Raw genomic sequence first — 25,750 nt, 5'->3', positions numbered from 1 at the left:
TTTGCAAATTAATTAATTTGTCTTACTTCTTTATATTTAAAGAGCTGAATCAGTTAAAAAAAAGCAATTTATCCAATTGGTCTGTAAAAAAACCGCACTTCTTTTACATATTACTTGACTTTGATAAGAACGCGAAATTTATGAGAAACTCTACTGAATTAAGGATAAAGCATATTATTTTAAAATTTATTATTTCTTAGTCTAATTAAGAAAACTTCACTGCAATTTTTTTTAAACTGAATTATTTTTTATTACTGAATTATTTTTTCACTAAATTGTTTTTTGGACGATTTTATAATTAAATTATAAAAATATTTGAAGAAATTATGAAACAATGATTTTAAAGCATGCTGTTCATACGCCTTGCTCAGTAATAAATGTTTCGTTTTTATTAGTTTTTTTTTAAATAAACAGTACAATATAATAAGGAACTGGAAGAAAAAATAAAGTATAGACTCTTTTATTTCAAAAATAAAGCATAATCAACATACCTTTCCTACAAACATGTTCTATTTTTAGTTTGGATGAAGATGCTATGTTCAAAATGCTTTGAGTTTTATACTGAAGCAAATATATGCTTACAACTCTATATATGCTAACGATGAAGGTTTTTTATAATAAGGATTAAAGTAAACAATTACTTCAACTTGCTCATTTGCTTGTTTACTAACTATGCATTGGGTTTATAAAAACACGTTTCAAAACAACAAGATCTTCTAAAAAAATTTCAAAACAGGGACGGTATGCATAAATACTTTTTATAAAGTAATAAGCTAACCATATTATACTAACCATGATGCAAAGAATTGTTAGACCAAGTCAGTTTACATAACAAAATTCATTTATGGAAATTATTTAAATGTAATCCCTGACTAAGTATACTTTTTGTTATTCTTATTAAGTTAGATGCTTTTCTTTCATATCATTTATCTACTCCTTCTTTATTTAGTTGAAAAGATTAGTATATTGAATACTTTGGCGTAATGAAGTATCTTTTGGTTATGGAATTTTTTGGAAAATCGCCAAACTATTATTATTGACACCAGTGATGCTTAATTAATTGTAATAATAGGTACCTAGTGAGCCGTGATGGCTCAGGGAGTCCTCTTTCCAATGAGGTGAACCGGGATCGAATCCCAGCTATCGCTCGTCGATACGAAGTCTGCATATGCTTGCACCGACCACCTTACTGGCGTAAAATACCCTCAACGGTATACGGATCATGGGTTACAGTTCCCTTGCCGTCTGGCTAACCGTAGAAGGTTTTCCTTTCCATGTACCGTAAATGCGGGCTAATTTCCTCAAAAAGTTCTCCGCGAAGGCAAATTTCTCCCATTACTTGATCCAGTAGTTCCCTTGTCTTCCGGATTGAGTTCAAAATTACAAGGCTACGGCGTTGAGTATTGGTAGTAAATGGTTATAAAATAAAATAAAATACAATAAAATTGGTACTTAAAGGTGTGTTAATTTTCGGAAAAAAGTACTTTTAGTCATAACTTCTAACTGTTTTGTTTTGGAAAAAATAACTATATGTAACAGCCACTATTTATTTTTATTTTAATGCATATGATTTTTGAGAAAAAAAAGACATGTGTCTATTGTTGATAAGGTGTAATAATCACATAGTACTTCTTCTGAATCAGATAGAGTTAAGCTGTTTTGACCAAGAAATTTAGAAAATTTAATGCTCAGTAAGAATTACTGAGATAGTAGCAATAGGCACCTAGTATTCTAACTTGGATAACTTTTAACTTTGGGATTCTTTGCAATTTGTATACAAATATTACAAACAAAAATGAAGCAGAAATATTAAGTTTTGGTACTTTTCGGTCAGCCGCGCAAAATGGAAATTTAACTTGTTATTAACTTGATATTTAACTTGTTAACTTGTTATTTTTTGTTTAATTTTAAATAATATTTTTTTCCATTTTATTTCATTTTGATGTGTTGAAATAATAAATGAAATAAAAATATGAAAAAATGTTGGTGGAGATCTATTTTTTTTGCGGCTTTTTACTTGCACTCGGCTTACCGAACAGTACCAAAGTCTTTAATTACTCAGAGAATTATAAGTCCTTTAATTGTTTGATGCATGTTTTACACAGAAGTTTTTAGTTCCTTCTTGCATTCTTAATTTGGTGTACTAATCGGTTTTAAGAACCATGAAAACAAGTTTGATAATGTTCATATTGGCGACAACTTGGAAAAGCACTCGCAAACATGGCCCCTGCAACCAATAACATTGAATAAATCGAATTATCTTGTGTAAAAGTAAATTACATAAATCACACGTTTTATTTTTCTTTTCTTTCTAAATAAGGTTACGTTATTTTTATTATTATTATTTTGCTTTCTTATAATCCCTCAAGGGGTTTAGCTTTCATCGGATAAATGAGATGTTTTTATTATTAAAAATAGTTTAGAACAGGATGTCAAGTAGAAACAAAGCAGCAGGGAGTCATTCGTCACTGGAAAAAATAAGACAAGGTAGAAAATCCTGGAAAGAAGTCACCAAAGCAGAAAAATATTTTTTTGAAGTAAGTAAGGAAAATTGTTTCCTAGAAAAAATTTATTTGGTACATTTTCCGTTTGTGAATTTTTATTATAGAATTTCTCGATCAGTCGAAAGCCAACAATTCTGCCAACAATTTTTTTTACTTATTTTTTTTTTATCTATTGGCAAAATGGGTGTTGTTTTTGGTTTGATGACGTGCGCACCTTATTCGTACTTCATCACAATTTTCAACTGTATTCAAGAGTAATAGTAAACGCTGCGCATGCGTCGTCATTCCACGCGTTGCTATGGCGATCGCTGCTGTTTGATAATTTTTTTGTGTTCTTTTTAACATTCACTTGTTTGCGATTATAATATAAATATGAATACTAAAAATGGAAAAGAATTTCGTAACGTCTTATGAAACGTATATTAATCGGAACTGAGAACCAATCCAGCCCACTCGATTACAAGAGTTCAAAAATCAATTTATGCAACGTCTAAAACCCATGACTTAAAAATGTGACTTTCATGTAAGACTGCTCAGGAAAAAAAAGACATTAGACCAATGGTTAACCAGTGATTGCAATAGAGCGATCACAGTTCTTTCTTTCTTTTTTCTAATTTAAAAATTCGCTTCTTTTTTTTCTGACGATGTTTTAGAGCTTCTACCATAATCGACCAAAAGAAAGTGGCCGTCACAACATACAAGCAGATTGAAGATTCAAACTGCAGTGACTCAGAAAATAGAGCGTTCGCCTCCCAGTGAGGTGAACCCAGGTTCAAATCTCAGCGTAAAATGGTCGATGAGAATTCTGCTCCCGGCTCGCACGGACCATAGAGCTCACGTAAAATATACTCAGTGGTAAACATGTGATGGTTTGAATCGCCTTGCCGTCGGAATGGGTTTTCTCTCCACGAAGACTAGTTTGTCCCAATGCTTGATCTAGGAGTTCTCTTGTCTTCTGTATTGGATTCAAAATTAGAAGGCTACAGAGTTGAACATTGATAATCGTAAACTCACTCAGAATTGGGTCGGCTTTCAACGTCGGTTATAAAACCATTTGTGTCGGTTATATATATACATATATATATATATATAATGTTCAAAATGAAGAATAAAACAGAGAAAAATAATAGACATATGAAGAAAAAAAAAGGGGGGGGGGAATAATAAGTAAAAAAATAACAAACTATACTTTAAAAAAAAAAAAAAAGGATTAAATTTTATTTAAAAAACCGGAAGAAAAAAAAGATATAATCTTTTCTTCAGCCCACACGATTATATCCACAAAACAGAGTGATTTCTGATATTGTATCAATAAAGCCGAAGCAAAATATATTAATACAATAGTGTGAGGAGCACTCAAAAATTTTTTTATAAAAAATAACAGCAAATAAAATAGATCACAGAAAGTAAAAATAAGTATCATGTAAAAACAGAAAATAAAATAAAATAAAATAAAAAGAAGAAACATTAAAAAGGGGACTATAAAGCGAGTAGCAAAATCACTTTTGTGATCTATTTTATTTGTTATTTTTTGTAAAACAATTTTTGAGTGCTCCTCACTCTATTGTATTAATATATTTCGCTTCCGCTTTATTGATACAATATCAGAAAGCACTCTGTTTTGTGGATATAATCGTGTGGGCTGAAGAAAAGATTATATCTTTTTTTTCCGGTTTTTTAAATAAAATTTAATCCTTTTTTTTTCTAAGTATAGTTAGTTATTTTTTTACTTATTATTCCCCCCCCCTTTTTCTTCTTATGTCTATTATTTTTCTTTGTTTTATTCTTCATTTTGAACATATCTAATGAGTTCTGTTTGCTTGCTGCTTCAGCGTATTAAATGAAACTTATTGTTTTTCCTAATTTTCTTCGTGTTTTCTTGTATATATATATATATATATATATATATTATCTAAAGAAGAAGGCAAAACTTGGTATTTAATTATAATTCCAGATTGAANTATATATATATATATTGAAAAAAGTATTCCAATTATAAATCAGTCCCTTGATTGATCATCAACATGTTTGACGCACGCTTCGACATCTTATCCTGTATATTTTTTTAAGCTTACAATAACTTATTTTTAAAGAAATAAGTTACAATAAAGGCCAATAAAAAACATTATAAATGTTCTTTTATTGTTATAGAAAAAAAGAACTTCTCTATGAACCAATATTTAAATACACTTATGTTTACACTTTAATAAGAGTAGTATATTTGCACTTATGCACATTTTTCACACTTTATAAGCAATATTTACACTTTATTTATGAACACAATATTTTATGAACGCAATATTTACACTATAACAAGAGTAGTCAAATCTAAACGCCAATAACGGAAAAATGGTAAACGAACCTCCGTGCAATCCACCATTTGTGAATTAGTTTCGCTTCCGAAAACGTCAATTTTGGCATACTTTGGCCTACAGATTGCTTACAATCGAGTAACAGATGGCGAGAATTTGTTGCTCTCTTCGATGCAGCTAAGCATTTGCGGAAACAAAAACTCATCGTTTTAAAATAAATGCATGTTTTTAGTTGTGTAATACGGATAATTGTACTTTAAGTTTGTACTTTAAGTTGTACTTTAAGTTAAGTGTACTTACTCGTATGCCTGTCAACTGTATTTTATAACCATCGTGAACAGCGCACCCAATTTTGAGTTTACGACTACCAATGTTCATCTCCGTAGCTTTGTAATTTTGAACCCAATCCAGAAGACAAGGGAACTCCAGGGGATAAATTTTGCCTTTCTGGAGGGCTTTTTGATGACAGTAACCCGCATTTGCGTTATATGGAAATGAAAACCTCGAAAACTTCCTACGGTTAATCTGCCGGCAAGGTTTTAACCCATGATCCATCTACCACTGAGGATATTTTTCGTGAACACTACTTTCGATGCGATCCGGGTTCAAAGTTCGTATCAACCAGCTATTGCCGGGATTCGAACCCGGATAACCTCATTGGGAGGCGAACGCTCTATCCCCTGAGCCGCCACAGCTCCGTATTAAATGACTTTATGATATTTAATTTTTATTTGTTTCCGTTCTGCTAAGCCTAGTTCGAATTCCTCTTAGTATTTTCAGCTACTTTACGCCAAGAAGTGTAAAAACACATTTCTGGTACTTCACTACACTAGGAACTATCCCTTGTTCTTGGTATAATAAAACATTTATTATCATCAACAAATTGCTTACAAGTCGTGCGTTTGTTGTTGTTTCTCACATTGCTATACATCTTTAGAAAGAAAAAAAGTTCACTGTTAAAAAATGGATCTTTATTTTTATTTGAGTAATAAGAATGCAATTAATTGAGTAATATTTTAATTTTCTAATATTTGTTAATTGTATTAAATATCTCTGTAATGTTTAATTTCTATCCATTTATGTTCTGTTAAGCCTATTTCGAATTTGTCTTTTTGTACTCTCTGATATATGTTTGATTAGCAAACTAAATTAATCTTAAAAATTTGGGCAAGAATGCATCCCAAATTAACGGTTCTTAATTTAAATTGTATCTTAAATAACTTTACTGACTAACAAGGGAAACTAGGGAAGTGTGACTCGCCAATTTTGAAATGAACTAGTGGGATGTGTGCCTTATGAGGAATAATTTTAGGGGGAAACATTCGTTTCTGCCCATAGAAGGTTCTGTGAGAGATGAAAAATAATTCAATATATGGAAAAATCATTATTTTATTACTTTAATGCAGACTATTAGTTATTGTCTCATACTCCAATTAATTTGGTAGTACTTTCACGTACTATATAATGCATATTTATTGTCAAAATTGATTTCGAAAATTTTATATATCTGTAGTTTTTCAGAAAAACCTGTTAGGTTAATTTAAAAAAAAAATTTGAATTCAAATTTTTTTTCCAAAAAACTTTTAAAATTAATTGGAGTATATAATTGCAAATCAATTAATTAATTAACAATTTATTAATAACGAATTAACAATTTATTAATAATTAATTAATTTTCTGATTAATTTATCAATTATCAAATTAATTAATTATCCAATTAATTACAAATTAATTGGATTATGAGACAATTACAATAACTAATAGTCTGCATTGAAGTGATTAAATACCGATTTTTCTATATATTGAATTATTTTTTATCGCTCACAGGACCTTCTACGGGCCGAAACGATTGTTAATTAATTTATTAATTAGCAAAATAATTAATTATCCAATTAATTGGATTATGAGACAATTACAATAACTAACAGTCTGCATTGAAGTAATAAAATACCGATTTTTCTATACATTGAATTATTTTTTATCTCTCACAGAACCTTCTATGGGCCGAAACGAATNTACACTACTTAGGGTGTTGAGTTGTTGCCACCTTTTACAAAACACTAAACTATTTTACAGTCAAGTGTATCAGGAAATAACAATTTGCTTTGTCTATTACAGGGAAATACAGGAAAAGCTTTGCCTATACTTTTCAGGTATGAAAATTGTGAAGCGAGGGCTATGCTATTTCTAGCCTACATGTACTTTGATGGTTACGGAGCGGTTCAAGACATGGTAAATGGTGACTTTAACTGTTTTAAATCAGGAGGAGGGGTTTTCTATACTAGGGAGCACTGCACGCTAGGGAGCATGATGTTCAAATGAAGTTCTTATGCAACTATTGTTTCTAAGCCTCAGTTGTGATTTTGTTATTTCGATGAAATATTTCGTCATTATTACTATTCGCATACATAGATGCAGAACTAACTTATCGAAAACGATGTGTGCTAGTTTATTAGGACCATTATAAAAGTGCCACAATATGAATTTTTTTTTTCAAATAATGTTTTTTTCTTTGCAGCCGAGAGGAGTGTCGTATTTGCAAAAATTAATCAATTTTGAAAATTACCGCTCAGGTGAAGAAGGATTATTAGCTATTGCTTTGTATCAATACGGTGAACTTTGTTTTAAAGGGTTTGTTTTGCCTAAAGATGATGCTTTGGCCAAAAGGTACATTTCAATACCTATTTTATGTTCTATAATTGAAATAAAATTATGGAGATTCATGCATCCAATGTCATGAATGTGGAAAATATAATAACTGTTCCTTATGTATGCTTGTGAAGTTGCATTTTCTTGATAATGGGCAGTTCTTAATACATAACACTGACCTAAGCCTTAAGCTCTGACAACGGTTAGGTTTAAAAATTAATTCACAGTAATTTTTTAGAGTAAATTTGTGTTTCTGTCCAGTGACAGGAATTAAATATAAATTTTTTCGAAAGTTTTTTTTTTATAAATACCTTTAAAAAACAATGAAAAATATTTGATGCATATAAGTAATTAGTAGAATTCAAAATCGGTAATTATAGATTAAGCGTAGATGCATGCGTAAAACACTAGTGTTTATCTTTTAAAAAATGTTCTTATTATAAATAGAAACAAATTTGTGCAATATAGATAATTTTTTTCGCTTGCCTTATTTCTACCTTGACTCCAACTTACGTGAGCAAATTTTTTATAATGACGGACGAATTTCATGTATGGTGCTTTTTGTAGCAAAATTGAAAAAATAGAAAAGTTGACCTTCATAAACAAACATAAATAAGAATTGTTTATCAAAATAAAACCAATTATAAGGAACAATTTTTTTATTTTTGGCGGAAGGTTAATGCATGTGTTAATTTTGTTTATTTTGAGGTTTATATTTTTAATATATTGGGTGTACAAAGTAGTTCGGTCCGTTTTTAAAAAATGGCTCTACTGTAATGAATGTTATATAGTGACAGCTGGTTTCGGTGGTTTCAGAGAGGTTAAGCATCTGTCAATAATATTCAGTTTACCTCACTTTGAGTTTCATACAAAAACCCTGTTTTTTACTTTGTTGAATATGTCACATTTTGCGGTAATGAAGCACCATTTGCGGGAAGTTTTATGTTTCTGCCTTAATAGGAAGGAAAGTGCAGCTGAAGCGCATTGAATGCTTGTAGAAGTTTATGTTCACAATGCTCCAACTGATAAATCATGTAGGGAATGGCTTCGACGTTTCACGAATGGTTAATGGTGAATAAAGAATGGTAAATGGTGAATGATAAATGGTGAATAGTTTTGTATACTATGAGCTGCTACAAACTGGTGATTCCATTACGGGCGATTGGTATAGGCTACAACTGATTCATTTGAGCCAAGCATTGCGAGAAAAAAGGGCGGAATATGAGCAAAGACATGACAAAGTTATTCTTCTGCATAATAACGGTCGGACTAATGTCTCAAAAGTCGTAAAAAACTATTTGGAAACGCTCAAGTGGGATATTTTACCACACCCGCTGTATTCACTGGACATTGCTCCTTCTGATTACTGGTTGTTCCGACGGATGCAGCATGATTTTGCAGGTCACCANCAGGAATAGAAAAAATAGCATTTTGCGTAGCCTGATGAAACACTTCACTCAATTAGGTTTTGCTTGTAAAACATTGCATATTTGTCAATATTTTTTGTGAAAATCCTAGATGATTGAATAGATTCTATAATAATAATATAAACCTGGTATGTTCGAATTTTTTTTTTTTTTTTTTTTGGCAATTCTTTGCTTTTTGAAACAATTTTTTTTATTTTTGGTGGGAGGTTAATGTATGCGTTAATTTTTTCTTTTTTTGTAGTTTATATTTAAACACACATATATATTCGCATTGCTGTTTTTAAGTAATAAAAATTAGAAATTGAATATTATATTGCGGGTGCTACACTAAATATTTTTTCAAAAAAAACTGTTTCTTTATGTAGTATTGTGTTTTTATTTAATCATATCATGATTTAATAAAAGGATTAGAAAAAAGGAAAATTTATTTTTGTTTTACGTTCATTAAAAATTATTATCCTATTAGCTTATTAACTACCCGATTTTAAATTTTTTTTTTTTTTGAATCTGGAAATTCTTATAAGAGTATCAGTAAATTTGTATTGATTTTCAGTAGAAAATTTCTTCTGTTAGTAACCACTTTTGTTGAATAAAACAGTCATTAAAGACATTATTTCAGACGATAGGACTTTGTAGTAGTACATATAAACTTTGGTTGATGGGAACGTTTTGTTTTTCGCAGAAAATTCTAATAATGAAAATAGTTGCACAATCACTTTTTAACGTTTTGAATTTGTCCTTATCTTTTAAATCGACATTTAAACTTATGTGTCAACATCCAATGTTTTAAAACGTAACGTTTCTGATTTGTTTAAATTAACCTTCTGTGTTAGCCTCGGCTTATTCTGAATTTCAATCTGGTGGCTTTCCTGCAAAAAAAAAAAAAATTCCCCTCCCATATTCATCCAGAAAATAAGTAACACAATGCACAAAAAAAATCTGTATAACTTTGTTTTTAGTCAATATGTTCATTGGAAGGAGTATTTTTTAAAAAGATTAAAATTGTACAATTTCAAACACTGTATACGATTGTACTATTATATATTTTACTATCATATATTTTACTATCATATATTATACTATTGTACAATTTCAAACATTGTACAAGCTAGTACTATCATATATATTATACTATAGTTCAATTTCAAACACTGTATAAGATAGTTCTATCATGCATTATACTATAGTACAATTTCAAATACTGCATAAAATAGTACCATCATATTTCGCACTATTATACCATTTTAAGTACTGTATAAGACAGTACTACTGTAAAATTTCACACACTGCATACGATTGAACTATCATGTATTATACTATAGTGCAATTTAAAATACTGTATAAGATAGCACTATCATATATTATGCAATTGTACAATTTCAAACATTAAGTTAGATAGTACTATCATACATTATACTGTAGACAATTTTGAATAGTATGCAAGATAATACTGTCTTATATTATACTTTTGTACAATCTAAAATATTGCATAAGTTAGTACAATTATATTTTTTATATTGTACAATTTCAAATAATCTATCAGATTGTACTATCATACATTATAATATAGTACGATTTCAAACATTATTTAAGATAGTACTATCATATATCATATAAGAAAACATACTATTGTATAATTTCTTTTACTGTATAAGAAAGGACTATCATATATTTTAATATTGTTCAATTTTAAACACTGCGCAAGATAGTATTAGCAAATAATTATTATATAATTTAAAATATTGTATAAGAAGCACGATCCTACATTATATAGTACAATTTCAAATACTTTATAAGATAGTACGAACTTATATTATATTTCAGTACAATTTCAAATGCTGCATAAGATTGTACTATCATATATTGTGCTATATAAAATAAATTTTAACTTGTAAATTGTGTTCGGCTTATAACTAAGTGAAAATTATTAAAGATATGAGTCAAACTATAAGCAGAAGATTAATAACAAAACTTACTTACTCAATTACAGGAACACAACTTCAAGAACCTGATGCCTTTTACACATAACTTGAGGAATATAATTTTAAGTTACACATATTAATCCATAAAAAAACAACAGCCAACTAAAAGAAACTAACATTAGTACCGGAAAACAACAGCCATTCTTATAACTTCTGTATCTGCTTTTACGAAATATAGGTACTAAAATTTGTACTTTTAAGGTGATGCCATTTTCCTGACAATTTTTCTTCGATAATAATCTTAAGGAATTCTTAGCAAAATGATAGACTGAGATTTTTAGCGGAACTTCTTACCGACTCAGGATGCATTTCCGAAAAGGGAAAATAGTTCCGGTGTCATTTGTTTTGACGTGTATCTTATTCCTGATCAAAATCAATACAAAATGTCTTCATCATAGAATTAAAAAAAGTTTTTAAAATAAACTCTTCATTCAATAATGGTACAAAACAACAGTGACTTTTTCAAACAAATAAATATTTTTTTAAGTAAATGCATTGGATCATATAATAAATGGAAACACGCATATGATTCCTTTTTACAATATTCTACCTCTTTTGCTTCACATTTGATACAAATATGAATCAAATGTGATCGAAGATGCAACTTGAACTTCATAAAAACACTTTTATTTGTGTTATTTTATTACAAACATTAAAAAGTTGTTCCATATATTGTATTAACCCTTTGACTCAAATGGGATATAGGTGTACCTTATATATATTTTTTTCTGACGCTATAATGACAAACAAAAATATATTTTGATACTTTTTAATCATAAAAGCAGTTTAATAATTATTCAAAAATCTGTTAGATTATCGGAATTATATTTACTCGAATCTGCTAAATCTAATCTGATATATATCTGCTAAAATCCAAAAAAGGAGATTGAATTTTTTTTCATTAATAATCAAAAATTTATTAATAATTGATTTCGTAAATTAAATAAATTTCAATGATGACTAATTGTTTCTCTTAGATCGAAATAGTCCTGCAGTGTACTGATCGTAAAAACATGGTTCCCACTAGAACACCGAAATCAAGCATCACTGGCTGCGCTCAGTAAGCGTGAGGGTGACCGCTTTGATCAGCTTGCATTGGGACCAAGGGTGCACGGTATCGGTTCTCGTTAAACTGTTCTATCATAAAGAGCTCGACTTCGCGTGCAGGTCGTCGGGCTACCAAAGCAGGGACGCCATCCCCTCTATAGAGCATCAAAATTGCGATGGCATGTCTTCAGATCATCCTCAGGGATATTTCAAAGGCTGTCGCCAATAGTCCATTATACAGTTGTGCTGAGAAGTAAATAAAGTACGTACCTTAAATCTAAATAAGTGCAAATTCGAACAATTATTGTTTGTCAGGAATATTTCATAACCATAAATTATTAAAATACTGATATGTTCACTTACTTTTATCCTAAATTATTATAATATAATGAGAATTATTATATTTAATAAAAACTCTGTGTCAAAGAGTTTATGCTTATCAAAGTTCAGCTCCTTAACCTTGTAATTTTAAATACAATCCAGAAAACAAAGTACAGGTAACCGGATGTCTAGTGCCAAGGCTTTCAATTCCCAAAAGATGTTCTGCAGAATCCTATAGGTTCTAGGTTCCGAAATTTACGATTTGTTTTAACAGATAAAAATTATATTGATATCCGACCAATAAACAATAATTTATTTAATATTCCGTTTGTTTGTATAAAATTTTTCATGTAAATTGCCAATAGAAAATTCCAAAAAAGACTTTTTTTCTATAACAATATATTAAATAAATGATGGAAAGGATGCGCACGCATAGAAAGAAATCTAATTTTCATTTCTCATCGAACAATCCATTATCGTCGATCAATTCAACTACCAATTTGAAGTAAAATAGTCAAATTCAAAAATAAGTCACTCCGCTTCTTTGATAACTATTCTCAGCATTATAACAATTGGTTTTTTAATAAATTCAAAACCGATATTTTTGGATCCTGGCTGATTTTACTACCGTAATTTTGATATATTGATATTCGAAATAAAATAGCCAGATTCCAGAATAAAGAATTCCATTTCCTTGATAACTATTTTCAACGTTTTAACATTTCTTTTTTGAAAACCAGCTGTATATCGGTATGTTGGCTGCTGACTGATTCAACTATTTTACTTTTGATGCCAACTAATTTTACTGCTTTACTTTATATATTGACTAATTTCATTACTTCTAAAACACATGCCTATTTTTTAAGCTTTAATTTACCATAAATACTTGCTAATTTTATTATTTTGTTTTAGGTACTGGTTGCGAGGAGCGAAAATAAAAAAGAATATTTCTACGGGTGAACATTTTTTTGGTGTAGTTCAATGTCAAAGAGCATTAGGCATGTATTACTCCAATCCTCAGTATTACAATCCCAAAAAAGCATTTATGTGGCATAAAAGAGCAAAAGAATCTGGAAATATTGCATCTAAAGGTAAATGGTATTATTCATAATTTATTTATATTTGTGTGAAAGAAAAAAAAATGCTTGATGAGGTGACCAGCTGAGTTTTAATTTTTTGAAAAAAAGACCTTTTTTTTTACATACTTTGTAAACTATTCACATTTGAGAAAAATGAACGATAATCTAAAGTTCCTAAAATACAAGAAGACACAAAGAAACAGCAGTGTTTGCAACTGAAGTGTTTAGGAATGGCACAGAAGTTTTTATTTTATTTTATTTTATTTTATTTTATTTTATTTTATTTTATTTTATTTTGTTTTATTTTATTTTATTGTAACAAGTGTAGAAACAGCCGATCCATGTTTGACATTACAGCTATCTCGATTCAGTCCCATAACCTTGTAAAAATCCAATCAGACGCAATCCAAAAGACTAGGAGTGATCCTGAATCAAACATTGGGGCAATCTAGCCCTCTTGCAGAATTTTTTAAATCCAACTAACCAGCATTTGCGTTGCATGGGGTGGAAAGCACCGACAATCTCCTCACGGTTAGCCCGATTCTAATCTATCTTCCGTCTACCACTGAGGATATTTTACATCAGCTTTGCTCTCTATGCAAGCCGGGAGCTGAATTTATATCGATCAGCAGTCACTAGGGTTCAAACTCACTGAGTTCTAACTCGGGTTCTAACTCAATGCACACAAAAGCTTTTTCTTCTTATTTTGTATCTGGCGTTGAACAGTCAACCTATTTTTAGGTTTGCAATTAGCAGTGTTAAATGAAATTTTTAACCCAACGCTGAAAACCAGGAGTGATCCTGGATCGTGCATTGGGACAAACTTGCCACCTTGAAAGGCTTTTTGATGAAACTAATCATCATTTGCATTACATGAGGAAGAAAACATTCCAAGTTTAGCCCGAAGATGAGGAAATTTTAATCCACGATACCACTGGAAATATCTTACGTCACTGTTCTCTGTACGAACCGGAAGCAGAATTCAAATCAACCAGCCATCGCTAGGATTCTAGCCTGGGAGTAGTCTTCTAAACAGCAACGATTTACACAAAAGTGCTATAGCAAATTTAAATAGCGTTTGTTTATTCAATAAGCAAAAGTTATAAGTAAAATAAGCTGTAAAATATATAGAAATATTTTTTAAGTCTTATATTCTGACGCTGGGATTTTCTTACTCACTTCAAGACGCTTAATCTTGCTTCTTTAGCATATGGAGACATTTCCAAAACTGCCAACTGTTCCAGTTTTTTTCGGAAGATTTTATTTCCATATTTAAAATGGTTGCGAAACTCATGTTCTTCCATTAAGCTTCTTGAATTTTAATAATAATTATAAATGAGTTTGACCTCCACTACATATAAATAATTACAACAACTATATATAAGCATTATAGCCAAAAGCATAGTATTTCAGCCTAGTCAAAATATAAATATATTTTTGAGTGAGATTGTTTTTCGTTAATAGTTTTTCTACGACTTGAAAAATCCATTCTCTTGAAGAGTGAAAGTTGGTAAGTATGCAGTGCAAATGAATTATACACTACACTTTCCCAGTGATGCCAATTGTTTAGCTTTCTGGAAATAGTTTTTCAAGTGGTAGAAAAATTTATGTTAATTCTTGGCTTAGCAAATTTGATTAATAGTTGCTTTGCTCACTACATTTAAACAATTCGAATATTCATGACTTGCCACTTTGTTCAAATCATTTCGATGTGAGCCTGTTTAAGAATCATTGAATTGGCGAAATGGAGCATATTATTGCAAGTTTTAGTTTCGAATTCTTTAAAACTTGATAAAGTTTTTTGTTGAAAGAGGAGCAGTTTAGCTTTGGAAGCTTACTCGGAAATCTATGTTTCCAAAACCAGATAATTTGCTAAGGGATAAATTTGAAAGAAAACATTAAGAATGCCATAACTGAAGAACATTACGAACGACGACTTCAAAAACTGTTTTTCAACACTTTTACAACCAAGAATAAACCGTGTATTGATGCCACAGTAATCGTATGAAATAAAAGTACACTTACCCATTTGTGTATATAATTTAAAAATGTGTAGAGTTTGAAAAAAATTAAATTTACTGATCAATAAAAATTCAAACAGAAAATATTTTTTACGTTTTTTTTATATTTTTTTAAACTCTTTTACATATTTATATACTTGTATATTTTCAGGAGCATTAGGTGTGATGTATTTGCGCGGAATCGGTACAGAAAAAAACTTGGAACTTGCCTACAAGTATCTGACACATGCAGCTGACTCCAATACCTTTGCTAAGGGTCATTTAACTGCTTATTACTTCCGAAGAAAATTGTTCCATAAAGCTGCAACCATCGGAAATGAGTATGATGGTATATTTATATACATATCCAACTATTAAAAAATAAGATGCAATTGTGATCACTTTTTTACTTACTTGCTATCGTTTTAGTGATTATGTAGTCTTGCAATCAAAATTCCAATCACTTTCTGACTAACTGGAGCAATTGAATCTCATTTGTAGCTCTGTGCCTTTCATTTATTTCATTAGAGTTGCAAGCAAAATTTATAGCCTTAGTACCGGAGCAACGAATTTACTGTCAATCAAAATTCTAAACACTTTCCGACTAACTGGAGTTCTCATCTTTCCACTGGATATTTGTATCTAAAGACAATGCAAGTTTCAATAATTTACTAACCAATATCTATCGCCGTATTATCTCCAAAAGGGATTCAGCGTCACCGCAAATTTCAATAATCTCCTAACCAGAACCGTGAGGGCTCAGGGGATAGAGCACTCGCCTCCCAATGTGATGCTCAATTTGAATCCAAGCGTTGGTTGGTCGATACGAATTCCGCACCCGGCTCGCACCGACCATAGTTCTGACGTAAAATAACCTGAGTGGTAGACGGAACATGGGTCTGAGTCCCCATGCCATCAGGCTAACCGAGGGAGGTTTTCGTGGTTTTCCTCTTCATGTAACGCATATACGAATTAATTCCATCAAAAAGTCCTCCACTAAGGAGATTTTCTCCCAACAGTTGATCCAGGATTTTCCTTATCTTCTGGATTTGGTTCAAAATTACAAGGCTACGGAGTTGAACATTGATAGTCGTAAACTGAAAATTGGATAAAGTTTTCAATGACGGTTATAAAATAAAATAAAATTTCCAAGCATTTATTTACCGCTGTATTATCTCCAAAAAGGATTCTGCGTCAGCACAAATTTCAATAATTTCTTAACCAAATAATTTCTTCATTATTTAATCTTTTCAATATTTCTTTCTCTCTTTAATTTCTTAAAGGGATTCAGCGTCAGTACAAATTTCAATACTTTCCTAACCATTACTTATCACCATATTATCTCCAAAAGAGATTCAACGTCAGTACAAATTTCAATACTTTCCTAACCACTACTTATCAACATATTATCTCCAAAAGGGATTCAGCGTCAGCACAAATTTCAATACTTTCCTAACCACTGCTTATCACCATATTAACTTCAAAAGAGATTCAACGTCAGTGCAAATTTCAATACTTTCCTAACCACTACTTATCACCATATTATCTCCAAAAGGGATTCAGCGTCAGCGCAAATTTCAATACTTTCCTAACCACTACTTATCAACATATTATCTTCAAAAGGGATTCAGCGTCAGCACAAATTTCAATACTTTCCTAACCACTACTTATCACCATATTATCTCCAAAAGGGATTCAGCGTCAGTACAAATTTCAATACTTTCCTAACCACTACTTATCACCATATTAACTCCAAAAGAGATTCAATGTCAGTACAAATTTAAACACTAACTATTTAACTCAGTATTATCTCCACAAAAAATTCAGCGTCAGCACAAATTTCAATACTTTCCTAATCACTATTCATCGCCGTATTATCTCAAAAATGGATTCAGCGTCAGCACAAATTTCAATAATTTCTTAACTACTATTTATCGCCGTATAATCTTCTAAAAGGATTCAGTGTTAGCTCAAATTTCAAGCATTTCCCGACTAGTTAAAGTGTTTAGAAGAGCACTTGAACTCCGGAACATAAAAAATAAATATTTTCACCCGTTTCCAGGTTGATACAGGCAGAATTTTTACCGACAAACATAATTTCTCTTTGATCAAATTTCGACCTTTTTCTGAGCAGTTAGAGTGCTCAACTTTCAGCAAGAACACTGTGTTTGATGACAATGCAAGTTTCAATTGTTATTTGTCCTCTACAGGCAGAATTTTTATCGCCAAATATAATTTATGTTCCGTCAAAATTGTGATCTTTTTCTGACTAAGTAGAATGCTCAAACTTAATATCCATAACAGCTCTGTGAATAATTCTAACACACGTCAAATTTTTTTTTTCTCTCCGAAATATGTCAGAAACTGCACCGCTATCACTCTAACAGACAAAAGACTAAAAAGAAGAAAATAAAGAAATAGAATAAAATTTAAATAAGTGTTTCAAATAGATTAAAAAAGAAAAATTACTCTGGTTTTTAACTGTCTTATAGCGCAGGGAGTTTAACTTTGGAATTAAACGTTTAATATTGGAAGTTCTCCATTTGTCTGTTTTGAAAGCGATGAACCCTATGTTTTTGTTTTAGTTCTGACAATAAATAAATTTCCTCTTTTCCAGTTTTTAATGTTTTTTTCATTTAAAAATATTTTGTGGTATTTAGTTTATAATTTATGTTTGAAATGAATAGGACTTTTAAAACATTTAAAGAATGTCTGAAGATTTTAATATTAAATATTTTTATTTGATTTTTTTAAAATTAAAATTGTCTTGGAACTTCATTAATGGGTTATTGGCGATGGTTTAGAATTCATCCTTAATGTTGATCTGACTACAATACTTACGCATGCTTGCATTGTACGATCACTATTGAAATCGGCTATCTAGCGGTTGCGGTAATCAACTGATCTCCTTACCAAGCTTGTCAACAGCCCAAATCAGGCTTGAATTCTAAAACCACCGGCCACATAACGCTAGAGTGACCACTAAACTAAACATAAGCTTTGTTATGAGTATAGGCGAATTATATCTGAAAGAGAACGTACACAGAACAACAACCATTTTATTAATGGTAAATAAGTTAAATATTTTTGAAAAAAAGTCTTGAAATAAGTAATTTAAATAATTATTTATTCTCGTTTTTTTAATTAAATAACTAAAAAAAATGAGCTGGAAATTTTGAAACTGACTTTGATTCTATGCGCTGCGCTTATTTTAATTATACAAAGAGTTTTCTTTTATCAACTATACTTTTGAAGATTCACTGTAGCTAAAATGTAATACATGGAAAATTCTCGGCTGCATAAAAGTAAAATAATTTATGATATTTCAATGTAATTTTAACTCTTTTTGGTATGCTCATATTATTGAAATCATGTTTCCTTATCAGATTGATTTTATATCTTTGATGCAACTCCGCTGAAACAAAAAGTTGAATTCTAAACATCTACAAGCGTAACCCTAAATCCTTATCTTACATATAAAAAGTAATTTCCATATCTGAAATTTGTGTGCCAAAGTAACGGTAATTAAAATTATTATTAAAATTCCATACAATAAACATAGCTTTTTTGCTTGGGTGTGAAAATAGCATCGCAACTTTATACATTTAAATCTCTGTTAAATACTGTTCGACTCTCAAGAGAACTCCTCCAGATTAATAGATTCGCATATGTTACTATGGTTACAAAGGAAGGTCACTTGGAATTTTTGTGTGTTTGATTTGTTCAAATAGCTAGTGGTTTTGCGTTAGTGTAGAGAGGCAGCCCAGGCCCTTTCGTCAATTCCTCCAATTTGAAATGATTTTGGTCTGATTTCCATGATAAGCAGACAACCGCGGACTTGAAGTCGAGAGGAGTTCTCTTGAAAGAAGGGCAATAGAACTGATTCTGCCTACATTAAAGAACAAACTTGTTTATTTGTAGATTGGATGCTGAGAAAGATATTGAAAGTTTGGCAAAGCAAGAGAATTGTACAATAAAGGATATAAAGAAAGGAATAGCCATGGGATGTTATTACTTAGCACTTTGCTTGGAGCACTCAGAAAATATAGGAGACATTGAATATGCAAAAGAGTTAATTACAAAAGTAATTTTAAAAATTAAGCATGTTGTACTTATTAGAGGAATATGCGAAATTTCTTTCTGAAAATCATCAACTGCTAAGCGTAGTCAGTTGTAAATACATAAAGAATTCAAATTTTTCCAATTTTTCTTAAAGATATCGGTTTTCAGTTGAAAATATTTGTCCTGTAAGAAGCTTTCGAGTGGTTTAATTTCAACCTAAGACAACGTACTTTTACAAGCTCCCTACAAAATCACCACCATGTTTTATCCCAGTAAATTCAATCCGTACTTTTAAAAGCTATTCTCTATTCATTTCCCTACTTTTATGAGATATTCTACATTTATTTCAGTACTTNCCCAAAATTTTTTTTATTTTTTTTTTGGCCGCCTAATTGGCGTTTATTTGTAGAATTGCTCATATAGAATTTAAATTTTCCAATTTTTCTTAAAGATATCGGTTTTCAGTTGAAAATATTTGGTCTGTAAGAAGCTTTCGAGTGGTTTAATTTCAACCTAAGACAACGTACTTTTTCAAGCTCCCTACAAAATCACCACCATGTTTTATTCCAGTAAATTCAATCCGTACTTTTAAAAACTATTCTCTATTCATTTCCCTACTTTTATGAGATATTCTACATTTATTTCAGTACTTTTAAAAGAGCCACAATTTCTATTATTAATGAGATTTGTTAAATAACCCCCATTTTGCATATATTTTTTTTTAATATTTTTAAAAACGGGAATCAAAATTACTCATTTTAGGAATTGCAAATTAATATTGAAAGGAGTAAGGAAAAAAAAACAATGACACTATTGAGGATGCAAATCACTAGCGATCACATCGGCATTAAAACATGAAAACCTATTTAACTGCAATGAAAAAACAGAAAGCTATTGGAAAACTTTTATTCGGCAAATTTCTAAGCTTCATTAAGCAATTAAGGTGGATTCGATGCTTTTTATACAGTTTTCGAATTAATGATTTCGATAGTGTTTATGATTATTTTTTGCTTCAACACAAATTAGCAAGCTTGTAACTTAAGTTTTGATTCTAAAAAATATAATCAGGGTGCTATATGAAGTATAGTTCGTTCACCAGAAGTTGAGACTTGGCTCCACCTCCTGGGACGCAGAGTTCATTTCAGCGCGGGAGTTAGAAGAGAAACATCTCCGTTGTTGAAATTGAGACTACCCTTAATTTGCGCCAAACACAAAAAGTAAATTCTTTTTCAGTCACTTACTTTGCTTTATCATCTGTTATTATACCTTTTGTTACACTTGCTAATTAAATATAGTTTAAATTTAAAAACTGCTGTTCTCCCAGTGAAATGTCTCATAAAGGACAAACTATTCACTCAAAAGAAAGAAATATCATAAAAAAAGGGTGCAAAATATCATCAAATTTATGAAATATTTATTGTTAAAAAATGCACATAAAGTTTGCGAAATAAATATTTTTGCCAAACGATCGCCAAATAGCAACATTGTTCAGGATTGCTCCCAACCTTTTCCCAAAAATAGCGAATTAGTATCGTCGTATACCACGTGATGAAGGCGGAGCCAAGTGCCAACTCCTGGTGAACGAGCTATATATATTCTGTGAGATATCCAATGCATTGCATTCAATGACAAAACGGCAATGTTTCATACTTTTAACGGGTAACATATATTTTTTAATTTGTTATTAATACTTAAAAGTTGCTTTTAGAGCAAAAAGTAAGTTCATTTTATGTTTTGCTTTTTTTTATTAAACATGAAAGATAAAATTTTATAATAAATTAAATTTGAGTTTCACAGTAATCGGAAATTGTTACAATAGAAGTTCACAATTTTATTTAGCTGAACTATGAAATAAAATGGTAAAATTTAATTTATAGAGTAAATGTTTAGATATAGATACTGAAAATTACTTAGTAAACTACGAATTCGTTTCTAAGTATCCAGCAAAGCACCCACAGCATGTGTTATTCAATTTTAATTATTTCGAATTAGGTATGAATATTCCACCAATTATTTCAATTAATCTTAGAAAGTATTCTTGTTTTTTTTTAGGCTATAAAATTATCACCAGAGGTTGCCTACGATATCCATGCAAAAGCTATTTTAGGAATCGCTTAGCTACTTAAGAGTGGTTTATTTCATCAATTCAAGCTATCTGACAAGATCTTATATTTATGATGACGATGTAATTCAAACAATAAACCACAATTGACAGATATCCTGACTCTTGTTTCATGTCACTTATTTATGTAATGAATAATGCATTTATGGATGATGTTATCAATATAAATGTAAACAACGATCTCGAGCTCTTGGCCTGTTCTATTTCCGTTTAGAAAGTATACAGCTGTTTACTACAGTTTATTCTTCGAGGCGATATTTTAAACCAGATAATTTTGTTTTAAATAAAAGTAATAAATTATATAATTTCTTAGCTCAAATCTGCTGCATTTCAAAAGATATTAATGATATTAAGTAATTCTGGTGAGTTTGAAATGAAAATTTGTTTTAGTTATTTATAGGCGTATTGTTAAAAAAGGTGACATGTTTGCTAGATTTAGAAAGAGCTCGCTTTATTGGCAGTCCCTATTTTTCCTCTTTTTACTTGTTTATTCTTGTTTGTTCTTTTTTCAAGTACTATCATGCTAGAATTAGTATTAGAATATTGTTCGAGTTAAGTTCATTTTACAAATTATCATTTAGGGTTAAATTTCGAAGTTGGTATATTGTTGACAGGGTAAGAAATATTTTAAAACGATTTTTTTCTTCAAATCATGACTCTTAGGTCTTGAAATGACAGGTTTTCAAGTAACGATACTTTTAACGATTTTTTTTAAACAAAAATTTTAAATCAGGTAACAAATACACGCAAATACTACTCTGGAGAGTCTCAAAATACAATAATCACGTTGTGAGTTAAATTGTTTCAAAACACCCCGGAAACAGTAACACAGAAGTATAAGCAGTAAAAAAGCTTGCAGCGCCTTAGAGTAGTACGAGGGTTGTTATTTATATTTCTGGCCTAATAATGAAAAAACAAATATGTAGGATCGAAATTGGTTTTATTGTTTTTCAAAATATTCTCCATGATGATCAATACACTTTTGCATGCGTTTGAACCAATTTTCAAAGCACTTTTTCCAGTCCGATTGAGGTAACTCCAAAACATGCGTTTTGAATGCATCAACCGCTTCTTCGGGGGTCGAAAATCGTTGTCCACGTAATTTATTTTTGATGTGTGGGAATAAGAAGAAGTCATTGGGTGCCAAATCAGGGCTGTACGGCGGATGACCCATCAGTTCGATCTTTCGCTCCGTCAGAAATGCCTTTGTTTGAGTCGATGTGTGAGAGCTCGCATTGTCATGATGAAGAATGATTCGCCTGTTCTTCTGCTTTTTTCGAATTTCTCCGATGACTTCTGGCAAACAAATGGTCGTGTACCATTCAGAATTGACCGTCCTGCGTTGCTCTAACGCCACTGTTGCCACATGACCGTTAATGCCGAAGAAACAGGCAATCATTTGTTTCGATGTGCTTCTTCCTCGAACAACTTTTGTTGGTTTTGCCTCGTCTTGGAAGACCCATACAGTTGATTGCTGTTTTGTTTCCGGCTCATATGCATAGATCCATGATTCGTCACCTGTGTAGATGTTATACACAGCCTTTGATGTACCTTGAACGTATTTTTCCAACATTTCCTTGCACCAATCGACACGAGCCTTTTTTTGAGCGTTTGTCAGATTATGCGGGATCCAACGCGAACAAATTTTTTTTACGCTCAAATGTTCATGCAATATTTTATTGATGCTAGTCATACTAATGTCCAAAGACGCCTCTATCTCACGGTATGTCACATGACGATCTTGCTTTATCAGTTCACGCACAGCATCGATCTTTTCTGGCACAACAACGGATTTTGGACGACCTGCACGGGATTCGTCCTGGATCGAACATCGACCACGATTAAATTCGTTATACCAATTTTTTACAGTGCTGTAGGATGGCGCTTTATCGCTGAATAAAGAATTAAGTTCATCGAAGCACTCTTGTAATCAATTATTTAACTACACATTATGAAAAATAATGGCACGAAAATGTTCACGATTCAATTCCATTTTTTGAAAGAGAAGAACTGTTCAATTTACTGTCAACAACACAAATGAAGCTATAATGATAAATCATCTGCTGAATTTATGTTTAAAAATATCAAACTTTCGATTAAAATCGTCTGCGGTCGCCTAGCAACACTTACTGTTGCCAAGGCCAGAAATATAAATAGCAACCCTCGTAAACACTATCCATTCAGATTCGTGTACCTGAAATGAATTAACTGACACCATTGTCAAGGATTGAGGAATGCATTGAATGCTAATATCGTCCAAATTCGCAATAACCTTCAAGAGCCGTAGAAGCTCAAAGGTTAGAGAGTCAGGTTGCGGTCCAGAGAGGCCGGGATTCGATCCTCTACTCCGCTAAGATCCATCAGTATACGTGATCGAAAAATCTGTGGAATCGAAAGTCTGTTGTCAGTTGTTGAGAAGTACCATGGGTAACCATCTGAAGAAATTTCCTTTCCCTTCAGGTCTATGTTTAAATTGAGGTAATGGTCTCACAAATAAGTGATGCTGCCATCTATTCGTGGGGTTCTGAACCAAAGGGTCCTTTTACTTTTGTGGTTCTCTCTCGTTAAAACGAAAGGCTCTCCTTCCTGACTTAATGCCCCAAAGACCAATGGTTGGCGAGCTTGGATTGTCAAATTGTCATTCAAAACAGCACAACATATTTAATTCAACTATACAATAGTTCAACTTAGGCGAAAACGTAGTTCAATTTAGTTAGGTTGCATAAAATCTGCACATCATTTAGGTTCAACTTAGTAATATCATGGTTCAGTTTGAAATCGATTTTTCTGGAACTGATATTGTTCCGACTGGGATGATCAGATTATATTTAGTTGCTGGAAAAGTATTTTCACTTTTTCTCAACAAAGAACTTAATTTTGTTTTTTCACTGACAACTTCCCACTTAAACCGCAAGATCATTATAGAATTCACCAGATGATATAGCAAAACGTGGCATTTGTTTATGTTAGAAACTGTTCTTTCCATTCCATTTCGAGTAAGTCAAGCCCGTCAAATATCAATTCTCTAAAGTGACACATTCTATATTCTTTCACAAAGATTTCAATTATTTCACTATATATTTCTTATTTTACATTATGACAGACACGAAGCCATGCAGAACTTAGTAATGTTAACGCCATGTTAACAAAGTAATTATTCATTGAAGTTGCTAAGTACACAAATCAACATCACGCTTGCAACATGAACAGAAAAATAAATCTAAGGAAAAGTCTCAGACAAGAAAGACATATATTTTAACTAATTCGATGAGCGATACGAAGTTGTATTTATTATAACTTCACGTTAATTAACGTTCTAACTTTATTTGAAGAAACTTAGGTAGAATTTATCACGCCATCTAGTTTATAAGCGATCAACTGGCACTGAGGTCATAATCACAAGTTTGTATATCGTCTTCTTCTCGAGTTGCAAGTATCCAATTGATGCAAAGTGTCAAATAATAATCCGTCGATCCCAGCGAAGACTGGTCAATACGAATTCCGCACCCAGCTTGCACCGACCACAGTGCTGACGTAATATATCCTCTGTGGTAAGCGGATCATGAGTTAGAATCCATTTGCCGTCAAGATAAACGTGGAAGGGTTTCGTGTTTTTCCTCTCCAAATAACGCAAATGTACAACGGCAAAATTTCTCCATATAGAGTAAACTAACCAGTAAAGGAACACTTAAGCTTCGCTTGCCTTTTAAGAAATCATATTAATTTCAAAATTCGTAATTTTACTTAAATGACCGTGTCAACATATTTGTTTCTAATTGCAAATTATGTAAAAAAAATTTCATAGAACATACATAATATTGTTTTAAAGTTTTGAAGGTTCAAATAACAAGTATTAAGAAGACCAAGTGAAGGAACAGCTCTTACCACTGAAGGAACACCCAGTAAAGGAACACTTAATTTTGGTTATTTTTTAATGCTCTTTATGAATTTATAAGCCATACAAATATTTAAAAACAATCCTGTTCTTGAAATCATAACATATAAATACTTGAAAAATTTTAAATTTTTTTTGTAATCATGAATTGAAAATTAAAGTGTCAACATATTAACACATACTGTTCATTCACAGGGAAATCTATACCCAGAATAGGAACATGCCTGTTCCCTCACTGGTTGGAAGTTGTTTTTCGTATTTTTAACATACTTTTGATGCGGAACATCACTAAAGGTACAAGAAAATTAAAGTTTATCTTTTATTTTCATTAACTTAGAAAAAAAACCAGT

General features: G+C 31.2%; 2 protein-coding genes across 2 annotated transcripts in view; both read left to right on the top strand.

The window, feature by feature from the left end:
• The window catches only part of LOC107436811 (LRP2-binding protein), a 145,520-nt gene extending 132,167 nt beyond the window's left edge, over nucleotides 1–13,353 (top strand). Inside the window, exons 2-5 of the mRNA XM_043044128.2 lie at nucleotides 2,419–2,537; nucleotides 6,935–7,048; nucleotides 7,335–7,483; nucleotides 13,155–13,353. Coding sequence (XP_042900062.1) covers nucleotides 2,430–2,537; nucleotides 6,935–7,048; nucleotides 7,335–7,483; nucleotides 13,155–13,353 — 570 coding nt within the window. The 5' untranslated portion in view covers nucleotides 2,419–2,429. The remainder of the gene's footprint in view (nucleotides 1–2,418; nucleotides 2,538–6,934; nucleotides 7,049–7,334; nucleotides 7,484–13,154) is intronic.
• A 2,144-nt stretch (nucleotides 13,354–15,497) lies between these two features.
• On the top strand, nucleotides 15,498–21,607 carry LOC107437264 (LRP2-binding protein-like). Its single transcript, XM_016049197.3, has 3 exons — nucleotides 15,498–15,662; nucleotides 19,243–19,405; nucleotides 21,436–21,607. The coding sequence occupies exons 1-3, from the start codon at nucleotides 15,508–15,510 to the stop codon at nucleotides 21,499–21,501; spliced, it is 384 nt and encodes a 127-aa protein (XP_015904683.2). The 5' UTR covers nucleotides 15,498–15,507; the 3' UTR covers nucleotides 21,502–21,607.
• The last annotated feature ends 4,143 nt before the right edge of the window (nucleotides 21,608–25,750 follow it).

This window comes from Parasteatoda tepidariorum, chromosome 10 (assembly GCF_043381705.1).
Source record: "Parasteatoda tepidariorum isolate YZ-2023 chromosome 10, CAS_Ptep_4.0, whole genome shotgun sequence".
Lineage (NCBI taxonomy): Eukaryota > Metazoa > Arthropoda > Arachnida > Araneae > Theridiidae > Parasteatoda > Parasteatoda tepidariorum.
This window is presented reverse-complemented; position numbering and strand designations above follow the sequence as displayed.